Source organism: Nomia melanderi, chromosome 8 (genome assembly GCF_051020985.1).
Source record: "Nomia melanderi isolate GNS246 chromosome 8, iyNomMela1, whole genome shotgun sequence".
Lineage (NCBI taxonomy): Eukaryota > Metazoa > Arthropoda > Insecta > Hymenoptera > Halictidae > Nomia > Nomia melanderi.
The window spans coordinates 8,639,041-8,663,537 of record NC_135006.1 but is presented as its reverse complement, the minus strand read 5'-3'; the positions used below and the strand labels follow the sequence as shown (position 1 = coordinate 8,663,537).

Genomic DNA, 24,497 nt, shown 5'->3' with positions numbered 1-24,497 from the left:
AGTGCGGTTGGGAAAATGGAATTACAATGGAAAACGATTTTTGTTAAGGTACATCGTAAAAGGAGTTATACTTTGGATATTTCATGTGGTTTTTTCGTATCGTGTGTATACTATATAATTCTGGGTTCTTAAACATTTTATAGATGCAAAAAATTCCGCAGTGTAGTAATCAATAAACAGTGCTTGGTGTGCGTGTATCATACATTTTTAATCCTTTTTTTATTTGAGTAGGGGCCTTTGAATTTGAATATATAGTATCCGAATATTTCGTTGTTTGAATGAAGTACCTTTGGGCTGTAGATTCTCCGTTTACAGAAATGTGTATGTTGATTAATGTATAGCGTGCAGTGAGTCGAAAAAATATTTTCTCATAATAGCTTTATACTATTTTTTAGTAGTTTATCGTACGTGAAGATTTGTTTATTTAAAAACGTTATTTTAGTAAAGCAAAGAAAATGTACGCTCCATTATCAAAGCTATATAATTAATTATCATTTGTATAGAACAATAAAAGAGGTTATATATATGTAAACTATCATAAGTACTCATGTATTTCAATAATCTGTTAGTGAGTAAAATTTTGTAAGATTATTGTTAAGATAATAATAATGGAACAGTCGAACAAAACAAAGTATTATTAATGTATAGAGAAAGGTTTCGGTTCATTTTTTATTTTCTTAGTGATTTGATAAACAAATAAATATTTGATGGGGGTATTTTATGCATTTATAATTGTATAAAAGGAATTCGTTTTATTAACAGTATAATATTTTCTTTAAAAAAATATAGATTGAAGTAATAGATTCTATTATTAAAGAAAATATATCATTGATCGAAATTTTGAAATCGAAAATGCAGTGACGATACTAAAACAAAATCAAAATATTCATAGATGAATTTAAACGTGTTATCTGTATACAGCCAGAAATAAGTATATAAGTAACTTATAACAACCCTTCATGCATAAATATGAGTTAGTTGATTTACAGTCTCGATTTCGAGTGTAGTGAATTCTCGATATTCCGAATACGGATTACTGTCGATTTCCGATTACACGGACATCGATCCTATGATTTCCAATTATCCAAATGTATGGGATGATTCATCACAAAACCAACTCCCCATTATCTTCTTCACGATAGAGATACGAAACAGTGACAAAAATAAATGTTTCAATGGAATATTCAGTGACCATGTATTTTTGTATGAAAATAATTTTTTATTCTACATTAAAATATTAATTACAGATACTAAATCTTGTAATGTTCTCGCCGATTAACGCGAACAGTGCGATGCTATAGAAAGTACAATTTATTACAATGCAAAGTCTTTATACGAAAAGAAACTATATAAGAAACGACTAATGAATGAACAATACGGCAGTTGATAATAAACGTGAAATGTAATTTTGGAAATTATATACTAGAAGCATATTTTAGTTATCACAAAACATGGACAAACGTTAACACAAATATTGAGATAATAGAAAACAGTATAAAACATGAATTTGTTTCTGGATGTTGCCGAGATAAATAAACATTGCTCAAATTTAAAATTATTTCATTATCAAAATGTTTTACTTATTCTTAGATTGTTTCGTTATTATTCCACGCAATCGATATTTTATTGTATTAGTAATTCACATTTATATAAAGCAAATAAGAGTAGAAAATTAACGTAATAATTCGAAAATCCATTTTGAAATGTTTAGATTTTTAGAACTTTCACTTCTTCGTAACAAACTTTAATAGTTTAAAGTAAAGTTCGAATTAAAGTTTACTTAACCTTTTGCCCTACGATTCATTTCTCAATTATGATCGATACAACTACTTTGCCATTAACAATTTATTAAGAAAAAGAAACAAATTATACGCATATTTTATATTAATCTTTGCTCCGAGGTATAATTATTGATAACAGAAGAATATTTCATTTGAATTGAAAAGAACTAAGTAATATTCATGTTTGTTCAATTCTGTTTAAACTCTTCACCATGAATCTCACACGTTATTATAAGGTTAAAGTCATTTTAGAATGTTCAATTTCCCGAAGTGAAGAGAGTTTTGTAACTTACATTTTGGTTGTTACGCTGGTTGTATGCATCCATCGCCATCTGCTTGAAGTCTGCCATAGTGGGTGCATGGTTATAAGTGTTCGACTGAGGAATATGGTTCTGGGGATAATTTATGGTCGGCGTTGGCAGGCAGTCGCTCAATATTGGGTCCGAGGGCAGATCCAATCCATGTTGCACGATGGGTCTCTTCTCTGGCGAGATCGCGTCGTCTATGACCCGATCCTTCTTTCTTCTTTGCGGGGGTGTCTTGTATATCGGTGTGTACGTTAGGGGTCTTCGCTCTGCGAACAGATTTGACGAAGCCATGCAAAGATTTACATTCGCTAAGAAGATTACCCGATTAAATCTAGACGAGAGCGGTCTTTATACGGGAACAATAAATAGAACATTTATAACACGCGGTCTTTATTCGATATCCCAATGGGGATGCGTGTACTCGGTTCGGATTTCTGGATTTAACTTTTGTTCGTCCCGAGGTGAGTGGTTTGAAGGGGAATTTAGAAATATACGGTTCTTTCGGCATGGTGATTAACTGTGCCTACAAATCGAAAAATTTTTTTCTATACAAATGAAACTATTTGATATTCTTTTATGCAAACGAAACTGTTTTCACGCGAAGTAGTACATAAAAGGATTAAATGTCATTTATATTAAAATATAGAGCAGTGCGCGTACTACCTCGAAGACAAATAAACAAAAATAATTCAAAGCCACTACTTTCTTCTACTAAAGTGTTAAATAAAAAGTTCCTATGTACTAACTAATTTATGTTAACCCAAAAATAACGTGGTAATAAAAAAAAATAATACCACAACGTCCAGTCAACGAAATCAAATCAGCATAATACACGGTCAAAGCAAGCTTTACCAAAATCCAACTTCCCTCCGAAAACACAAGCAATCATAACCACAAAAGCTGTTCACGCGAAACGCGCCCCGTAATTCTCCTTCCGCACGATCTCACGTGAAACGTCCACTCGCGTGATTCGATTACCAAGCAACAGGGAAGGCGCGCAATTAAATTAAATAACCAATAAAATCGCGGGTAACGAAAAGAAGAGATTAAAGTATCGCATGCCCTATTCGGGCAACTTTTCATCGCGATAAACGTAGATAAGTGGTAACGGCGCAGTATGTAGAAAAGAAAAAGAGGGGGCGGAGGAAGGGAGGGAGAGAGGGGGATGGAGGGAGAGAGAGAGAGAGACCGTGTACACGTAGACCGTAATTTGGTGCACGTTTCGAACAATCGGAAACTCGTAGACTCACCATACTCGTTGGGTATGATGTCTGGATCGATGTCATCGACCGCTTGCTTGGTCTGAGGGTGTATCGGGGTGGTTGCACCTGCATTAGGTGGCTCGCACACGATGGGAGCGTGCTTTGGACTTCCGGGCCGGCCGTTCGAGTGCTTCCGGTAGAGTGCCGCCAGGATTCCAGCTACGGCCAGGGCCAAAAGAGTTGCCGTAGCTGCCAGACCCAACAGCAATGGGCTCAGCATCGATGCGTCCGTGGTGCCTGTTACGACGCAACAATGCAAAATGCTTGATCAACCGGAACTTCCATCCAGCTACCTATCTGCTGTGCCTCTCCCGCTCGCCTTACGCTTTCGTTTCTGCTTCTCGATTATTGTGGTGTATTATATATCGTTTATCCCCCCACGACATACCCAAACCATTCCGCGTCTCTGGACTTCGCGGGTTTTATTGTTAGGCGCTGCTGAATTTATCATTCACCCACTATTGTTATCTTTCGCCGTCCATTCTCCGACCGGTCACATTAGTTCGCTTCATTGTTCGTTCGGAGCCCTATCCGCTTTTAACATATTCAACAGTGTTTCGTTGTTTCATCTTTTCCCCGCGCGCTTTCCATTATACCGGTGTATTGGTTTTTGTTGCCATTTAAATTTTCCCCGACATTCTTCGGGCAAAATGCTTATCGGTTTTGGATGAATGGAGACGCGTCTGGGTGGCGCGAGATGCTCGAGCGAAGGAGGTCGCGAAATTCTGCGGTAGATATTGTTCGATGAATAATGAAATGAAGCTCGAACCTGCGCGGAGTTTGGTATTGTCTGTTTATCATTTGATGGTTGGTGGTCGGATGTAGGGGCAAGGCGCGTATTTCGTGATGCGTTTTGTTTGTAGCTCTGATTAGTTACGTGTAACCGTATTGGCGAAAAGCAAATAAGTATGGGAAATAAGATGAGGAAAGATGAAGGTTGATCGATTAGACCAGTACTCATAGTTGTCAAGTGATGGACGGAGAATAATAACTAAGAGTTTTTGAATTATACAAATTTTCGTTATATTAATGTATGTTTATCGTTTAATATAGTTTTTTAATTCGCTTGTTGTTGTAAATATTATTGGTACACCAAATCTTGATTTCAGCAGAATTTGCTTAACTCGTCAAGAGGTTTACGCACTTTTGAAAACAAAGATATACCGTCCCTCTATTCTAGAATGCAGTGTCTGCAAAATACACTAGTAAAAAATTGATGAAGTAAAAGGATGTGGAGCAGGTATAGGTACATAGACACTTTACTGAGTGTCCTGTATGGGCGGTAAAAAGGATTTTCTTTACTGATCATATTTCCTTCACAAACGAGGGGGAATTGGGATTTACAAGCAGTGGTAAAAAGAAAAAAATGTTAAGATAGCAGAAGAATTACTCTATAACTTGGAATAGATGATTAATAGCATGTACAAATTATTTATCAAAGATTTTTTAAGATAGAATATATGATACCCCAAATACCAAAAGAAATATATAATTCAAATGTTTGAACTTAAAGGCAAGGTCAAAGAACTAAAAGGTGAAAATATTTTTAGCTATGAAAAATTGGAAGCCCAACGAAAAATTGCATTGTTATCTTTAAATAAGTAATATGAGGTGAATATTAAAATATTCAAGTGTAAAAAGTGTCTTAGAATAGATGATGCGATTGAACATGAAATATACAATGTAGCACAGTTATTTCAAAAACGGAAATCAAATTTTCTCCTTTGTGGTCCAGTTGTCGAGAAAATGGAATTCAAAAATTCGTCGAGTATACGCGCATTAGTATGTACGAGAAGTAGAAACGGTAAATCATGAACGAACACGTTAACGGATTTCTATTCAAGAGCATGCGTACTCAATGATTTGATAAACTCGATTTTCTCCAAACGAAGCTTTAAATGAATAAATGTTGTTTCCCCTTTTCAATTTTTCTTATAAAACCACTTCTTGAATGCTTGTATCAGCCCTGAGACGCTTTCTACATCATCCATTACGCATCGAATTTCTAATAAAAGGAAGGCTACTTTTTCAACGAGTTTATCCATCGTTCGATAATCAAAAAGAAAATATTCTTTAATATCCATATTCATATCTCCTTTAACGATTTCTCCTTTTCATACTTATTCATCGCGAAATTCTTTCATTTACTTTGACTATGTGTATACTGTCCAAACGTATTTGATCATTTTCATTTCATGCGAAATATAGAAAGTTATTGTAGAAATGAAACTGTCCAATATAACTTTTATCGGTGTGTTTTTCTCTATGGCCATATAATCTTAATAATTAATATTGCAAGTAATATTCACCATTAGTTATTGTAAATAACAAGTGACTCGACGTTCTATCCATTTATAACTAGAGACTAAAATAAACAAAAACAGTTATGGATTCGCGTAAGAAGCTTGCAACAAGATTCACAAATAGACATTAAACAAACTTATTTTCAAACTCCACTTTCTCGAAAACAAGCAACTCGAGACATCTTACGAAATAAGTCACACAAAATTATCATTATTGATTTTCAATTGTACACCGTGTCCACGGCTATTAGTCGCATTCAACAAGTTAATTTGCAGCAAAAATTTGATTCTTGTCGTGTACTTTTTATCGCGCGCGCTTGTCTCATTGATGTATGGCTGAGCAAGGGAACATTGATGCCAAGCAGGTCAGGTTAATATGCAGGACGATAATTAACGAAGGTATGTCAATTATGACGCTATTACGGTTCAGCCGATGTATATAATTAGATAAACGTTCTTGCATCGACTCCTCTCAATATGTGTCGCGCCTGCTGCCTGTTCGCGGCAGCGCTTTGACTGTCTGAGCACGTGGAAGCGTGCGGGTGCGTGAATGCGGACGCGCGAAAGCGTATGCATGCACCACTGCAGGGGATGAATCGTAAATCAGCCGTTAGGAGCCGCAGTCGCTTTGGGCTTTAATCGGGGTAAAGCTAGCCGACGTCGCGCGTTGTAAATTTTGGCCGGCGCATAACCGTTGTAAATTATTGAAACCGATTTTTGACCCGAGCCCCTCCGCCATCGTCGGCCCGCGTTGCAAATTCCGATGCCGATCGTTAATTGACGCCCGTGCGGGCACGCGTTTGTTTGACGAGTATTAATAAGGATGTTTGGTTTCCATGCGCGCGTTCATTCGTTGGCCAGCCATTCATTGGGATGAGAATTTTTGCTAAATACCGATACGCGAACACCGATACGGATAATTATTTGGTTGCCTTATAATTGGCACGATGTTATTGTAATGTATCGGCTGAGTCACATGAAAAGAGAACATAAGATATATACTTGTGTTGTGACACGGAAAAAGTTCTAAGATTTCTATTATATATTATTATATATGTATTTTATTATACGTTTTTATTAATTGAATGAATATTTGTCTCGGAGAGATGTAAGTTCTAAGAAAACTAATATTCAATTTAAAACAATGAATATTCTGAACAAGTTATAGTTGTCTTAAAGGAATGAAAATTTTAAGGAAACTAATGTTTCCTTTAAAGAAACGAAAATTCTGAGAAAATTATAGTTCCCTGAAAGGAGTGAACATTTTGAGGACACTAATATTTGCTTGAAACAAATGAAAACCTTTCCTATTTAGAAAATTCTTATTTGATTTAAAATGTAAAATATTAAGGCAAAAGGAATTTTTTGCTCATATTCGCTTTTCCGAAATTTTGCTTGTTGATCGCTAGGTACATTGTGTTATGACTATCACTCTTCTAACATAAATACTTTTCGGTCTCAACTTTCGCCTGTGCGTTCGTTCCTCTGACAGGGAAATTCTGGGTGCAACACACATTTAGGTGCACAAATCATAGTAATATATATTATACCAATTAAAAGTTTAACTGTGTTAGGAAGCTGTTCCCAGTTAATTCCTACGCTACTATCAACCATGTGCAAACTAACTCTGTGGTATTAATTTATCAACGAGCCGTGGCTATCTCGTCTAAGGGGTGAATCGCAAGTACATAACCACCCTAATCGTGAGCTCCGCACTGAAATGCTTTAATAAAAAAAGAAGTATGACTGTCGCGAGTTTCAAGTTAATAACCGCAGAATGATTAAGCTTGTAAACTGTTTAGATGAATTTGACACATGAGTGAACCCTCGTTAACACCGCACCTTAATTACATGTCAAGTTAGATTGGAATTTAGTTCGCATAATATTCACCAAACAATTGCATAAACAATGTACGTTTATAATATTCTAAACTCTTTTGGATCGATTTTATTCATGACAATACTGAAAAGGTTTCTGTATATATACAGGATGTTTAAATATGCGTGGAAAAAATTATTAAGCGTGATTCTATAAGTAAAAATAAAGTAAACATTAAAGGAACTGTAACTGAAACATAATTTACCTTGTGCTGCACATTTTTTTATCTTTGATCACACTTTAGATATAATTAAAATTGTTTATCTAATATGAGAACAGATATATCGATTAGATTACTGATTTTATATAAACACTGTATTTCTCCTGTATTCATTTTCCAATGTATGAAAGAAAATTTCGATTTTTCAGTCATTTTTCATCATCTGACCACATACTTGATTGATCAAGACCTATCAAGACCTTTTACGTCGCATTATGCGAAAATATAAAAGTTCAGGAAAAATACAGTTCTAAGCAATAAACAAAAATTATGTATAATTCACTCCTGGGGATCCTAATTTGTATGGTTTCGCAATTTCTCAAAAAATTTATCGATTTTATTTCACGCAGTTTTCAAACGTGCTTGATGAACAAAAAAGCACGATGAATACGAAATTTTCGCGAAAATGAGAAAAACAGCACTAAAACTACCCGCGGTCAATCAAACGCGGGCAATAAAGCGCGAACGTTTATAGAATGCGGCACTCTAGTAATTTTTCCACGTATCACATTAAGCATTCTGATGCTTGCGCCTCTGTCGTTTATTTTTATAGTAATTATAATCTACGATCGTTTGAAGATAAATTTGGTCTTTCAATTAAAAGCACCAGTGCATAAAACATTTTATTTTTCCAATAAATGATAAACAATGAGAGATTCAGCTCGAAGAATATAATACCTACTTTATATTCAATTCAGAATTCTCTTTGTTCGAAAACTAATGTATATTCTGTTGTCACGAATTTGTTCGCAAATCACATATATGTGTACTGTAATGATAACTAAAGAAGTTTTATTAAAAATTCTAGCTATTCATATTCATAATTACAATGTCTTAAAAAAAATTATTATTAGTTATGTATTTATCGTCTTAAATCGCAGACTATATAATTATCTTATACTACGTGAGTCGTTACGAAATATTACAACTATAATTATTAGAAAGATATGAAATAAGATTATTCGTAAACACAAAATTCTTGTCACAATTTCAACGAACTTGATACATTTAATTATAAATTTAAATGACAGAAAATATTTGTTTACGCCGTTAGTTATGTTTCGTCGCTTCTATGTACAAGTTTTAATATTACTTTACAAAGAACGAATTTCAGGTATTTTCACGGAAACCGCCAGCTTGTCATTATGGCCGCGTTAGAATTCTAGGAAAAGTAATTATCAACAAGGTCCTGTAAGTATACGAATGAAATGTAATGCAAAAGGAGGATCCAGGAAACCGTGGCGCACGAATAATCGGAGTAAGTTCGCTGTTCATCGAGTTGCTGTCGCATACATGGGTAAATTCCACTCCCCGCCTTCCGTGTGCAATTAATAGGAACGTGGCTGTACTATATTTTTAACAACCACGCGGAAGAAATGCGAAATTGCTATGAATAGAAATTTCGCGATGCGGCTCAATGAGGTTGCCACACTATGGAACATTTAACCACAGTATTCTGCTGAATTCAATTAAATGCCGTTGCAACAGTAGCACAGAAACGTTTCCCTGCGTAATTTATTTATGTAATACCAAGTATAATCGTTCGGCCAAACGTTGTTTCGTTCGTTTCAAATTAAATGTTTCTAATGAAATCAAGCTGTTTCTTCGCAATATTTCAAAATGTCAATTGTAATACTGACATTTATGCTAGTATATTAATTTTTGAAGATAAAATTCACCAGTCAACTAAATTAACCTTCTTAAACGTCAATTTTCTGAAAATAGCGTTCAAAAAGTATTTCCTAAGTATACTGTGACACCCATGTTCAGACATGCAAACAGAAAAGTAAATAGAAAACTGTTAAGGTAATTTTATTAAATAAAAATATATTAAAAAACGCTAAATAAACGTAACGTTCATAAGGACAATCATTCGATTGAAAGAGATCCAAAGAAAACCAGCACAGTTAACCCCTTGCCCTATGATTTCTTTCCCAATTGCGCTCAACAGAAATATTTTATTGTTCATAATTCATTATAAAAAGAGGAAAGTTTTACAATTATTCTATATTTACCCTTACCTAGAAACATAACAATTAATAATAGAAAAATAATATTCAATTCGGACTTGTAAGAATTAAATGACATTTATATTTGTTAAATTCTGTTTGAAATCTTCGTCACGATTCTGCCACGATATTGTAGGGCAAGGGCTTAGTACGTCAAGTAGTGAAAGGAACCAAGTAACCAGTGTCTGATCGAAGCAGATCCGGTGTAAACCGCGTAAGTCTGAAAAATCCGATTGTAGGTTATCGAACTAACGAGCGCGCTAGAAAAAAGAATGAGTTGAACCGATAGGTAAAATTTAATTCAGGTGTTGCATCTCTCCAATCGCCCATATTCGACAATACCAGGAATCGTCGAAATTAAAAAAAAAGCTAAGGGTGGGAAGCTGTAAATCTTCTGTTATCTTCCGTGCCGTTGGAGACCGCACCACCGCGAAATCCCCGTGCCGGACGAGTGTCTAGGGAGCGTTCGTGGTACTCGTTAAAGTTTGATTAGATTTTGATTGTGGGTTGAAAGAGGACCAATTTAAACTCCAACTCGCGAATCGACCTGCGGCGAAATAGAAAATAAAAAGAGGTCGAAATAGAAACAGAGAAGAGACGACTGAACAGTGTCAGCGACCAGTAGTCGTTGCGTCTTGGATGGATGCTCCGTCCGAGCCAGGATTTACGGGGGAAAAGCAGAGAAAGCTAGGTCCCCGCTGTTTTTCTTCCGAAACGATGTGCAGACAGTTGTTTATACCTGGATATGTCCCCCGTATCGTCTGTAATTAAACTTTTTGCGCCGTGAAATTGGTTGCTCGTCGGCGCTGTCCCTTCTGGCCGGCCTGCGCGGCGCCGGAACACGCTCGACAGGAGATTAATCGATCACCGTGGAAAATGGTGAAACCGAAATTGCCGAGGCATAAAGAAGAAAATATGGCAATTTGACTGGCTCGCTCTCAATTCTCGCCGCTGATAAACTCGCGCATTACGCGAGGAAGAGGAGTGTTCGGATATCCGCGTAACCGTGCACAATACACCGGCGATTGATCTGAATCGCGATTCCTACGAATCGTAGAACATTTTACGGTTGCGGTTTTTCGCGCAGGCAGCGGCGACGATTCGATCGGAAACGTTTGATGCTTTTAACATCTCTATGCCTCGCTCGGAGCTTTTTTTTTTCTGGCGCACCCTTTTGTTCGCTTCGCCATGACGCCGGCGGAACGTACCGTTCCGCCTATTGTTTCGCGTTCTATAGACACCGCGGATTTTTATATAAATACGAATTTTCGGTGGGTACATTAGTTTGTGAAAATTGGAATTGGATTTATGTTTGCTTCTTTTATTAACCAGATAACTACGTTTGACGAGTATACACGTCATCTTAAAACTTTAAATGATATTCATTCTTTCAACGATGAATTCCTTATTTTTCCTTGTAAACATGTAATCCTTCTTTGTTCTGCATTGGTTTTTCACTAAACTATACCCTAGGTGCATTCGTCCTGCGTTTGAAGAGCACATGCTTTATGTTTTGATTTTATTCCGCGCAGGACGAGAGATGTTTCAAACTAAATTTCACAGTTAAGAGGTTAAGCTTTATTTAGGTTGAAGGGGGTAGTTGTCTCGTTAGATTGGATTAAAAATAGAATTAGCAATGACACCTATGTATCTATGGATTCGACTGGATAAAACTATAATCATATTAAAAAGAAAAGTAGATTTCAATCTTCATGACAATATTTATAAAATGAGTTAATGTAATTGCTCATTACATCCGATTGTACCAAACAGACATTGTGTTTACTTATTGTCATAGTTAAATAAAACTAATACAATATTTCATTATAAAACCAACAAATTGAATTAAGTTTTAAAATCCGTAGCCTGAATATTAGATTATTTGAACCGTTGAATTTGAATTGTTCTATAAAATAAGTAGGCCTTTAATTTAATTTCAGTCTAAATGTTTAATTCTAGAAAAAATATAAAAATTTTATTATAATATGAATACAAAGATTGTAATTCGGAAAACTTCTTTCGTTTTTTATTTTAATGCTATTTCAATACGGTTAGTCAATTACATATAGATTATGTTGTAATGTTACACTTGTATGTTCAATGAATACACTTAATAAATTAACGAAATCGAACTAATTTTCATTAGTAACACTAAGATTATAATTGAAATTAATGTGAGTGTAGCGTTACAGCTAGAATATTAAAAAAACGTGCAATTGGTAATTAATACAAAAATATTAGAAGAAGATTTTTTAATCGCTCTGCTTTATTTTCATGTAACATTATACGAGACATACGCAGTTACCTAATATTTACAGAAAAATATCATTAAAGAAGTGTGACTTAACGGTATGCAAGTTCAACTATAAAATAGGATCTCGAGACTCGCGTCTGAAATATTCCCATTGGTGGTCCAAACATACTCAACCGGCTTAAATACGTTCCGTGGACTATTTGCGTAGAAACTCGCGAGCTGCGCTAGCTACCGCCCTACTACTAATTGTGGCAGGAACTGAAGCAAATAATGAAGGAATGACAGGAACAGGTAACGCCACGTCAACTCTTGCCAAATATTGATACACCTTGCTGCCACGTTGCCAGTTACGACGGGAAATTCGTTGCAAAGACAACACACTGTGCTGGGACTTGCCTTTTATAGTGGAAATAACCGACTAATAACCGAATAATAACACCCGTCAAATTCTTAGCACAGCCACTCGTTGCTCGGGTGACAGAAATGTTACGTGTTAAATGTTAAATGTTGAACAGAAAATTTACTTTTGAACCTGAATTAATTAAATTATATCTATTTCTCTTAGTGAATATGATTATATAAGTATACTTATAACACAATTTTTTAAATACAGTGAATTCTAAGTACAGTGTTTTAAATGGTTAAAAATGATATAAAGTATTTTTAAAAGAAATAATTAAATATTGTTAAGATAACAGACAGTTGTAATAGTTCAGAAAATAAATACTAAACTTAGCATAAATCGCTAAATTCAAATATCTAATAGGAATTGTAAAAATTGTACGATTTAACTTCCATTTTTAAATAGCTTATGTAATAGACGAATAATTAAAAAATTGTGATTACTTCAATGCAAAACATAACACCACCACAGATAACAGATAACCATTTGCAATGAATACCAGTCAAAATGGATAATTTCAATTTTCATATTTTACAATTATTGATATCTTAAAAATATTAAATATCCGAAATGATGTTGAAAATAAACAATCTTCCTTGAACATTGTAATGAATATTTGAAGAAACCGAAAGTATCTGCTCATGCAATTTTTATAAAGATTCCATGTTAATCGTATTAAATGCTCGTTAGTTCTATTATTAAAATACGAATAATTAACGAATAGCCAAGAAACATTGTCCGCCATTTGTAAATAATACACAACATCGCTGCGAGTAATTAGTTTCGATAAATAGAAGAATTCCGACAACGTTAACTAGTTGATTCCTCATTAAAATTTTATTATCTCGAAATGAATGAAGAGCGACAGTAAATAACGCGGAGAAACTAGTCGGGGATTTTAAGTGAATAGCTCCTCGTCCTTTATGAGTGCTGTTCTCGAGAATGGAATTTGAATGCACTTAAGACACCCTCCTATCGTGACGCCGTGTTGACCGTGCACTTTGTTCCGGTTGCATAAACAATGCAGGCGCAACGGCGGTGAAACAAAAACGAGTGGACAGTTGCATCCTTCTGCCACACGGAAAGTCGCGAAGTGCGCGGCACTTGAAATCATTATGCGGACGCTTCGGTGGGTGACAGGTGCCAACTGTCATACGAGCTATCTGTCAACACTCCGACTGAAACAAAATTTCTGGGCTCTGGCATGGCAGACGCGTTCGGAACGCAACGTCCCGTGAATCAAAAGACAGGACTGAAGAAGAACAGTAGATTTACATAGCGTCGCTGTTTCGCTACGTGGCTGTGCGGAATTCTTGTCTAGAATAATTTCGTGTAACAAATGGAAAATTAAGGAATATTTTCATGCGGCATTTCTAGAGTGAAAGACTGGAGTAGCTAGAAACTAGAGTGAAAATTCTTATATGATCGATGAAAGAATCGTTTGATTTAATGTTTGTTAAAGTAGACATAAGGTTCATAATCGATAGAAACATAGTTACTAACATTTTAAATAGTTAACTCATAAGTGTTATTATAATTATGTAAATAATTATTAATAAATTTTATTTGTGTTATTGTACCTATAGAGACTGCACACTTTTGTAAGATCCTACGTTTTCGATTTATTTACATTTTCTTCTAAATAAACATAAAAGATATTGTTGTTTATTAAAAACTTAACTGACTTAGAATAATGAATAATCAAATGTTTATTAAGTCTCGAAAAAACTTGTTTTTGTGTTTAAAAAACGTTTGATTTGTCAGGACTATGTAGACCCCCGTGTCTGACTGTTCTTAATTTCTTCTACTTAAGTATATTTCTGTTGATAAATATTGATTGTAACACAGTATTTTATTTTCCCTTATAATTGAATATAAATGACTATAGTAGATACAAAATAATCAATAAATTACAAACAGTGTTGCATTACTATTAGGGTTTATTATAGACAGAAATAGTCAGTAGTTAACTGACGCATTAATGAGTCCTATTCAAACACTTAGATGGTCAATGAAGAAACATCATTTTCATATTTCGTACACAACTTTTTATATTTCAGCCGTCAGAATTTTAGTCTTGCAAGTTACGTGTCTTCAATGAATTATAGTGAAATCATTTAAACAACAATTGACGAATTTGTCATTACTTTTAGAGTTTCAAAAATTAAGATTAAATTTGGCAATGAATAATGAATAACATAATGGCATCGTTAATGGAACTTTCATTAATTTTGAATGAACCTCTACACGCGCAATATCCAGCACCTTCCCGATTCTATCGCAGTTCTGTCAATCCTTCTCCCTATCCTAATCGTTGTCTCTGAGCGACCTGATTCTTCCTCTTTCCTTTCGCATTCTTATCCTTCACGGTGGAAAGGGGGAAAGGGTTAGGAATCGATCCAACTAAGAAGATAGGAAAACAACACGATGCTTCTGCTAAAGGATACTCCGTTCTTGCGCGGAGTTTCGAAGTCGTCGAATCTGCCGGAACTTTTCCGTGTTCTAAACTGGCCGGAAGTACACCACGTACGACTGGGCTAGCCTTAAGGCAGCCGAGACAATTCGTCCTAAATCGAAGCAATCTCGCGGAAACCTGAAACCAATTTCGGAAGAATTGCATTCTAAAACCATCCGCGTGCCGGCTTCGAACCAAACAACCGACCGTCGTGCATACGATCGTGACGTTGATCTAACTGAATGTTGAAACTTGTCGGAAAGTTTGCGGTCGATGTCGATATACGTGTTGGTCAACGAGAGAAACGAATCTCATAGGTGTATTTCAATGTTTCCACTTGTATCTGATTACTTATTTTACAACTAAAGATCTCGTAGAAATTTCAAGGACATTGATAGGCTTCAATGGGGTACAGACATTTCGATGGGCAAAAGATCGATTTTTTAAAAATACCATTATTTTATAGCAACTTTTCGTAACCCGTTGCTTTACGGTTACTTTTGACACTCTTTTCCATCAGTATTAATTCGTTAAAAACGATACAAAATTCAGATTTTACCGTGAGTTTTCATTTACTTTTAATATTGAATATTAATAACAAAAAGATACTATATTTTGATTGCAATACAGTTAACAATATTAGTGTTTTTTAAAGCGATACAAATGTTTACTACAAATGTTACTTCCACTTACAAATCAACGGATTAACTGTACACTTTTTTGTTTCATTAGTATCTAAGTACACTTAAATACAAATTCAACAACTTATGAAATGAACAGCTGACTATGAAAGATTTTCTAGGTACTGGGAATACCGATTCATACATTACACGGAACAATAGTTGCCTCGATGTTAAATTAAGGAAAATAGTCCAAATTTTGTCAGTTATCTTTAATTGCTTCGAATTTGAAATTCATTTTGAAATAGATGATTTTAATTTTAATTATTTCAAACTTATAACAAATACAACATAAATAAAATATGAAAGTTAGAATACTCTTTCGAAAATAAAGGACTCTATAGTTGTTGCAATAATCAATAATAAATAATATAGCATTGTAAATAAAATTTGATAATATGAAAGACACATAAAAACACACATAACAATTTTATTGTAACATATTATAACATGTGTTCCTTCAATTCTTAAGAAAAACATTCGAAAAGTTATCCTAAAACCAGGCTCAGAAAACCCACATAACTTTTTCTTCATAACTGTATTTATTACTTAGCAAAGCAAGGTGGAGGGAGACTTTAGGGATGAGTCAGTAGGACAGGGCGAATGCCCTTCTCCCCCTACTTATATATCTTTCCACCCTTGCCTATGTATCCTCCACTTCCTCACATTCTCCCTTCTATTCCTAACCCTTCTCTTCTTACCCTCGTTCCCTTAACTCTTTATTGACCATCTTCGCTTGTCCTACCCTTCACTACTGATGCAACCTTAAAACAATTTACTCTCATTGGCTAAGCTATAAATGTTATACGAAGCGTATAAAATTGGAAACTCTAATTCTTTATACGCTTAATAATATTACTAGTAATAATGTAATAAATTTTGATAATGTTAACGCTAATGATATTAACACTTTGAAGGATTTTTTGATAAGGCTTTATTCATGTGAGCTGTTCGTCGCTCAATTAATATTGCGCGTTCATGTATTTAATTTAACAATCTTTTCAAGTCTTAGAAGATGGCTATGAACATTTATGTATCTTGTTTATAACTGTTTTAACTAATAATTTAGTCATAGCTCGAAAATATGTTCCCAATGATTTTAAAAAGCCATTGTCAAACGTGAAATCTCTCTGAGCACTGTCCTCAAGTTTTATGTAAACAGTTCGATATTTTTTAAATCAATATTTACACGTCCTCACTTCAAGAGTATTAGAAACATACTTTACGTACGTTATTGGCTGCTACAGTCAGAGAATTTTCTTCTTTATATTCATAGAGCATGTAATGCCTCAGATAAATTTTATGCATTTACATTTTAATGCATGCAAATGAATTTCACTAATGTAACACTCGAAATTTTTGTAAAATTATATCTTTTCAGCTGTGTAGTAGAATAAGCGGAAGTAAATGACCTGCTAAAAAAGTTGTCATAAAATATTATTTAATAAATTTAAACCCACTTATGCATGCAAAGATCTTAGATTACAACCTAATGTTTTTCTGAGATTTTCAGAGAATCCATGACTTAACCGATTTGCATCATTAACGCCTATGTGCGCTCGATTTACTTCGGAGCCATTTCTCATCAAGTCAATCACTTTTTGCCAGGGATGTCAGAGATTTTGTTCAAAGTGAAATATGATACTGTCTATGTGAAATTAGGGAAGGATAAATCATTACCTTATAAATTTGGATTTCTTTAAAAAATAAAACCATATAAATTTTTCTACTTTTGCTTGTCCGCCTGAAAACAGGAAATATTTCTAAATTTTTAGTTGTAAATAACAAATTAAAATTCGTTTTATCTATAGACATATTTTTTCCTCGCTAAAATGTGTTTGCTTACGTTTAATTTCCTGAACCTCTTGCGTGGCGTAATTTAAAACTCTTACGAAATTGAATTGGATGCTAGTCTTGTAAAACAAGTTCCCAACTAACTAACTTTTTTTCTAATTTTGACACGATTAAAACTTTCAAGAAACTGGAAGTAAGTTACGAGAAAGTTGAAGAATCTTTCTTTCAAAAATTTAGGAGACTATGCGAGGCGAAACTTTTCTGCTTTGATATCAGAAATTATAATATTCGAACCGTCAGATCCATTACGGACAGAACACTCACTCAAAACTTCAGTGGAGTTCATAGATCGATTTCATTATAAGAAGAAAACCACTTATAAATATAGATTGATGTAGTACAGCGAACCATGAATTTAAAATATTCCGACTTTATGAATAAATATTATATACAAGCTTAGCAGTATGTGTAATTATATCCGTATTATTAGTTATTTCTCATACACAATGTATTTTTGCATAATCGATATCCAGTAAGTTAAAATACCTTCTGCTAACCAACATTATTACAGTATTTCAATTTATTTTCAACATTGACGAAAGATAACACAAACAGCAAGGGAAGAATAATTAAGGTGAATTCAACGCTAAATTTTACGTGTAATTTATTTTTATATTATTCATATTGTATATTTCAATTTCACTTTCATTAACCAATAATTGTTATTGCATTCCTACATATCTCATTTACCTTAAAAACACGATAAAATTTATTTTTGGGTAAGCGATACTCTGTTTTTAACTTGCTTTTAATTGACAGTTAGTACTATACTGCTACATTTCTCATTTATTGTAAAAATAATAAAATTTATTTTCATGTATTCCGGTACCCAATATATTTCAACGTATGTTTCATTAAGTAATACGTATCATAATATTCCACCATTTATTTTCCATATTAAAAAAACACAATATAGCAAACATATATTAAAAATAATCTAACACACTATATACTATGAAAATCTTGAACATTTTATATAACACTTATTCTTATGTGGCAAAAATAAGTAGGCACAATTACTAATTATTTGGCATCACAATCATTATATTACGCTTTTATAAACTAACTGACATTATTAAATATTTTCATTCAACATCAGTTATTTTTGATATTATAATTGTTTTCAAGCAATTCAGACTGTTTGTCATCAGTGATTGCAATGGCATTTACGTAAACATGAGAACAACCAAGCGTAATATAATTAATATATGATCCTAATAAAAATTCTAACAATACATTTTTTCACCTTCTCCATATATTCTTTATAACATTCAAATGAAGCTAGTCGTTTAAAAAATCATTTAGGACGTTTAACACTCTCAAGATATCAATAACTACAAAACAAGGAAACAGATAATAAACGACCATCAACCGACAAATACGTAATAAGAATGATTTATTTATCACACATGACACGAGTATTTACACGCAACATCCTCCGGAATTTCCGCAGAAAATTCGTCTTTCACGGTCTCCATAGGGGAACAGCAAGAAGCGCGGAAAAGAGGAAAGCAGAAGAAAAAAACACGAAAGAAGAATAACTATTTATCACCTCCTTTTCGTTCCCTCATCTCAAATATCTTATCTCCTTTTTTTCGTGCTCACGGTTTTTCTCAGGTCTCCCCTTTCCCGTTATCTCTTCCTCGTCAGCGCCCGCTCGGCGCTAGGCTCGCGCTTAAAAAAGAAGCAGCCTTATTTCTTATTTCGCAATTCGCGGGACCGGTCGGGTCTAACAAAGAGCCGAGGACACGTTGCCCCGTCAGGAATAAGGGAAGGAGCCTTACCCCGTGCTTAATTTTCCTAATGGATTAGCCGGTGATCATTCAACGGCCACCGCCGCGAAATGGAAAACCGGCTGGGAAACTGTAATTCTCTTCGAGCTTCGCCTCCGTCGCCGCCTTTCATTCGCCGCGTTCATTTTCTTGCACCGTCGCGTTACGCCGTGTCGGGTCACCGTTTTTCTTTTCCCGTTCGCCCGACAGAAGGAACTTCTGCCGCCGATGGAGCTCGGAGCCCGTCTCCTTCGGCCGCAATTCAAGCTCACGCCCGGTGTCCCCGCGGCCGAGAACCGACCCGTTTCGGATCTCTGCTTTTCTGAGCACATCCCGTCGTTTTGCGCCTTCGCCTCGATTCGCGGCAGTGGATACGGGCGTCGCTCCGCGTTGGTTCTATCATTTGTTTTTCGTCCCCCTTGGAATTACGCCGCGTCTCTCGAGTGTCTTCCCTTCACTCGATTTGCCGGATATTTGGCAGGATACGTCGCAGACGACAGACCCAGACGTCCTTGAATACAATTGTAAGGTGTTGCCTGGGATTCGGAGATGAAACATCGGTGCTTTTGATTGTGAGGGTTTTAGCCTTTACAGTCGGGAAGAGACTTGTGGCGGTAGACATAGAGGTTATCCGCCAACACGCCTTATTAGGCCTTCCCCGCTAGTAGCTCCTTTCCATGAAATTGTATAATATATCATTCCGTTAAGCCTACTTCCACTCGTTCTGGCGTCTAAGACACTGGTCTACCAGAATGCCTTGCTAACGAGTCCACCGGTAGACTCCGGAGGAAACGCTTTGCTCTCTTCTAATCTTTTCTAGTTACACCCATATGATTTATTTCTGAATTGGGATCGATCTGACTACTTTGTTATTAATAATTTATTGGAAATAGGAGAAATTTCTAGCTTTATTTTATGTCAACGTCTGCTTTAAGGCAGAATAATTAATAGCAGAGGAGTAATATGTACTTTGCATTCATGCAGCTGAAGTTTGATGTTTAATATTGAACTTTGTATAATTTATTAATATGCGGAATATTGAAATGGAATGACATTTTCCAGATAATATAAGGGTCCACGGGAATCTATAATCGGATCTTGTCTGCACACAGATTTTTAACCTTTATTTTATTATTTTATGATATGAACAATAAATTGTAAGAAAAAGTGAGTTTTATCAACTTGAAGGCTGAAGCGACTTATGCGAGGTACGGCGAGAGTTAAATTAGTTTCAAGAAATGTCATTTACACTCACTGGAAAATGTTGAATATTTTTAGTGACTAACTTTCGAGCGCAAAGAGTTAGCGCGTAATTTGAAATCTATTAAACCATTATTTTCGAATTGTCTGTTTAACATTATTTGTCTGCAACAGTAGACTTCTTTTATTAACTTGTGGGCGATGTAGTTATTTCAAATAAACAATCAAGTAGAAATATAAAACGAGTTTTTTCATTTACAATCTCGTTTCCTACGAAAGCCATTTTAAAAATGTGTCAACCTTATTTAACTAAACGATAGAAGAATTCAAACTCATTGTTTCAAACAAGATTTCAAATAAAATATTCTTTATTTTCGTTACTTATTTTCATATACAAAATATTCCTTTGCCAAACATACTAAATATTATACATAAGTACCGACAAACATTCAAGCTTGATTTTCTCAAAAGCGAAAACCCAAATAAAACCACTTAAATATTAAGAAATAAACATATTTTATATGTTTGACTTTTCTATTTAGAATCACATCTATTCCATCTGAATTATAAATTACGCCCAGTACGTTCCAAATATCTTCCAACATATTCAGCTTCGTAAAATATTCTCCGAATCGATATTTGTTCATTAACTCACGATTCCCAAATCGGATCTACCTCTTTGTCCCCAAAATCGGTCACGGGACATCAGAGTTCCTCGTATGAAAGGTTTCCGATGCTATTGATCCTTGCACAATCGAGGAGAAGAAGATCCTGGCAAATGTATTTTCACGAGTAACCCTCAAAGAATTAGCTCTTCTCGGATCACTTCCTCGCGCGGCGACTTTTATACGCGTGGGATAAAAGCTTTGACAAAAATACAAGCACCTCGAAGGAATAGGGGCATTGATCGCGCGAAGAAAGTCGGCACAAAGGGCCCGCGCCGCGTCTTTCTGGGTGAACTGACCTCGATGATGTTCCATCAAACACGGACAAAGCGGAAAGGCCGCAAATTGGTCGCACCGGCCGACCGGCCTGCCGGGCTGTCATTCGGGCAAATCAGCGCTGCGAGCTTGCGGTCGTCAAATCAATATTTGCAGCTCGCCACCCCCGCACGCTGGTCAGGTTGTTGTGCAAAGTCAGACGTGCTGGAATTAGATAAGAAGGAGCGAGGCGGCGGGAACGAAAAGGCAAGAGGATAGGTCAGATAGCGGCTTTGGGACTCCTTATGGTTGATCGCCCTGGAAATCGTGCGGTAAACTGAATTAACCCACTGCCCTCCCGCGGCTGTGTGTTATCAATAACTTTCCATCGTGTCAAACATGTCGTTTAGGGTAAGGTTGATTGTGAACATTATTCCATACCGACGACGATAATAAAAAGCCTTTCGTTTTAGCGATTTCGCTAGTACAATAATACTTGTATTTATATTGGATTCAGTTCTTCAAAAGTTCGCCACGAATCCCACTCAGTATTACAAGCCATAGGGTTAACTGCTAGCCGTATGATATCTTTTACATCTGTACTCGATAAAATATATACAAAGAATAAACAAATAAGGACGAAAAATAAATACCATTTAGATTTGCCGAATTCGACTGAAAATTTTCATCACGAGTCCTGATATTGTAGGAGAAGCTGTTAATACATACATATCGCAAAATTCATTACAATAAATATACTTCTGCACCAATGGCACCTACCTCTTCCACAATTTCTCCGCTGCACGAACACTCCCGTCCACCTGTGCCGTATTCAAAGAAACCCGATACATTCCCTACCGGTTCCCAAGCAAACCGTAATAGCGTACACGTATAGCTCGCCGTAACTAGTTCGGAAATAACCAAGCCGAGTATGAATGGACGTTCGAACGGGAAGTGTTGGTATTTAACATAAACGGCTCGTTTCAAGGGGTGCAGGAGGATTGGTGGCCGTGGAAGAGCATTGAAAGCCGGTGAAACAGTCTCGACACATGAACATAGGAAGATATAGGTGTTCGTTGATTGAGAGTAATCTGTTTTGTTAATTGCAAGGTCCGCAGAGTTCGATACCTGCGGTTGCGTCGCGCTGCGTTCAGCGTTACAAGCCGGGGCCCACGTCTCTCCTTCGGTTCCGCGCACGCGAGCAGCTGGCTACGGCCCCGACCACATCCAAGTTCCCTTATGGGGGTTGGTAGGAGCGACGGGGTGGCGGAGGTTCGGTGACGGGATGGGTTTGAGGGTCGGTTAACCGACTAATTGCAGTACTGACGCGTCCGCACGGACTATTTGCGCAATTGCAATCATATCCACCGTCCTTGTGTCACCTATCACGGGCATAATAGGCGTGGTCGAAGTTTGCTGCGAACAGCCACGCGCGAGCCGTGTTAATTGACCGTCAAAAACGGGGTTCAGCGTTTTTTCTGCCGGCCATATCATTTTTCAAAAGCCAACCGACCGCCGCCGGCGCGTTGTGTCACCATTGTGCGGACTCTTGACGGGGGTAGACATTGCCAGCCCCCATTCGTTTTTTATTAAATGAATTTCAACAACGCATGGAATGAAACTGCATTTCGCACGCATGACGTTCACTTGGTTCCGTACTTTATTTTTTTAATTGCCGGGCTTTTCGCGCTTTGTTATGTGCGTATACGATTCTATGCCTTTGTTTTTGTTTAGTAGTTAAAGTTAACGTCAACTGCTCGTGTGGATTACTGCTAGCGGTGATATGCCTTGTGTTTGTTATATGCAGCTGCACGAGTGTTTATCTACCATTATTGACGGTTTTGTTTGTGTTATTTATGTTGTGTGTTCACCTATATTTTTGTATGTATATTCATACTTCCATTCCATTGAAATAAAATCTCTAACAAAGGTTAGTAAAGATTTTATTTTTAGTGGAATGAGTTCATTGATGAAGGAATTATAAAATAATCGAGTAGCTTAGATTGAGTAAATATAAATTTTTATCAAAGTCTGCTTTATGCATGTATATTCTTTTATTTATTTTATTATATTCATTGAATTTAGTAGATACGTACTTTTTTAATGTATACGCTGTCGATCTTATACTATATCACTATGAAAATTAACTCTGTAAAACGCTGACGAATGTCTCATAATACAAGTCACGATAAAAAGAATAACAATGAAATTGAAAATGTATTCATCTCAAATATAGCTGCACAGCACGTATAATGAAATATTGCGAACGATTGGACACAGGTTTTTCGACGGTATAAAACTAGGGTAGTTGTGACTGCATGTCAGTCTAAGGAACAAAGAATTCCGATAACATTAATCAACATAGCCTTTAACGAAGAATAATGATCCGAAAAGAGAATCCATTCGAGGTCCAAGAGGTCCGATATTCAATATGAAGACCTGGATTTCTTCTCCAATTATATCTTCCAATTTATTGCTCATCCCAATCAGTAACTACTTCCTTCATCGGACAGAGCTTGTGATTGAGAAACGGTATCACGGCCGGGACTTTTCTTCCCTTTTCTTCTGTTTTTATCAATGGCAAGAAGTTTCGTTCCGCGAACGTCCTAGTTTTCGCAAGCTTTTTTTCTCCTTTAGCTTAAGAGATAATACGAAAATAATCATCGTCGCTAACGAGAAAACTTCATGACACCTCCCAGAACTCGATAATATAAATAACTTAGTGCCAGGTGAAATAATGCATCGTGAATAAAAAGTTTCATTCATCTTGTTTTATGTCTTCTTGTTTCTGTATGTCTCGATGAATGAGAATATTTTAACGAAAGCAACGAATATGAATCTGTCAAACGTTATGAAACATTTTTCAAAAACTTGTAAAAAATCGTAATGAGTTTTGTATTATTAATTATAACTTATCGAAAACATTATTAAGCGTTTTTTGAAACCATAAAAGAACATTTTTCTAAGTCCTATCATTTCTAGAATGTAAATAATTTTCAACATTAGTGATTAACGTCGTTAACAAAAAAGGATTCAATTTATTAACATTAGATATGATCTGCTCATTTGTTTCCCGACGAGTAATCATCTAAAATTAAAGGAGTTTCATAAATGCACTTATAACTTTCGAAGAAGAAATTTCAATAAGTACAAAATTGTTATTTGAATACTTCATAATATTCTATTAAAGTTGTAAA

At 35.6% G+C, this 24,497-nt stretch overlaps 1 protein-coding gene across 2 annotated transcripts in view; it reads right to left on the bottom strand.

Annotated features, from left to right (window-relative positions):
• Window positions 1–24,497, bottom strand: part of LOC116426414 (neural cell adhesion molecule 1) — a 211,849-nt gene that overhangs the window by 5,399 nt on the left and 181,953 nt on the right. For both annotated transcript variants that reach the window (XM_031975292.2, XM_031975293.2), the window contains 2 exons: window positions 3,340–3,588; window positions 2,075–2,355 (listed from right to left, as the gene is read on the bottom strand). In XM_031975292.2, coding sequence (XP_031831152.1) covers window positions 2,075–2,355; window positions 3,340–3,588 — 530 coding nt within the window. The remainder of the gene's footprint in view (window positions 1–2,074; window positions 2,356–3,339; window positions 3,589–24,497) is intronic.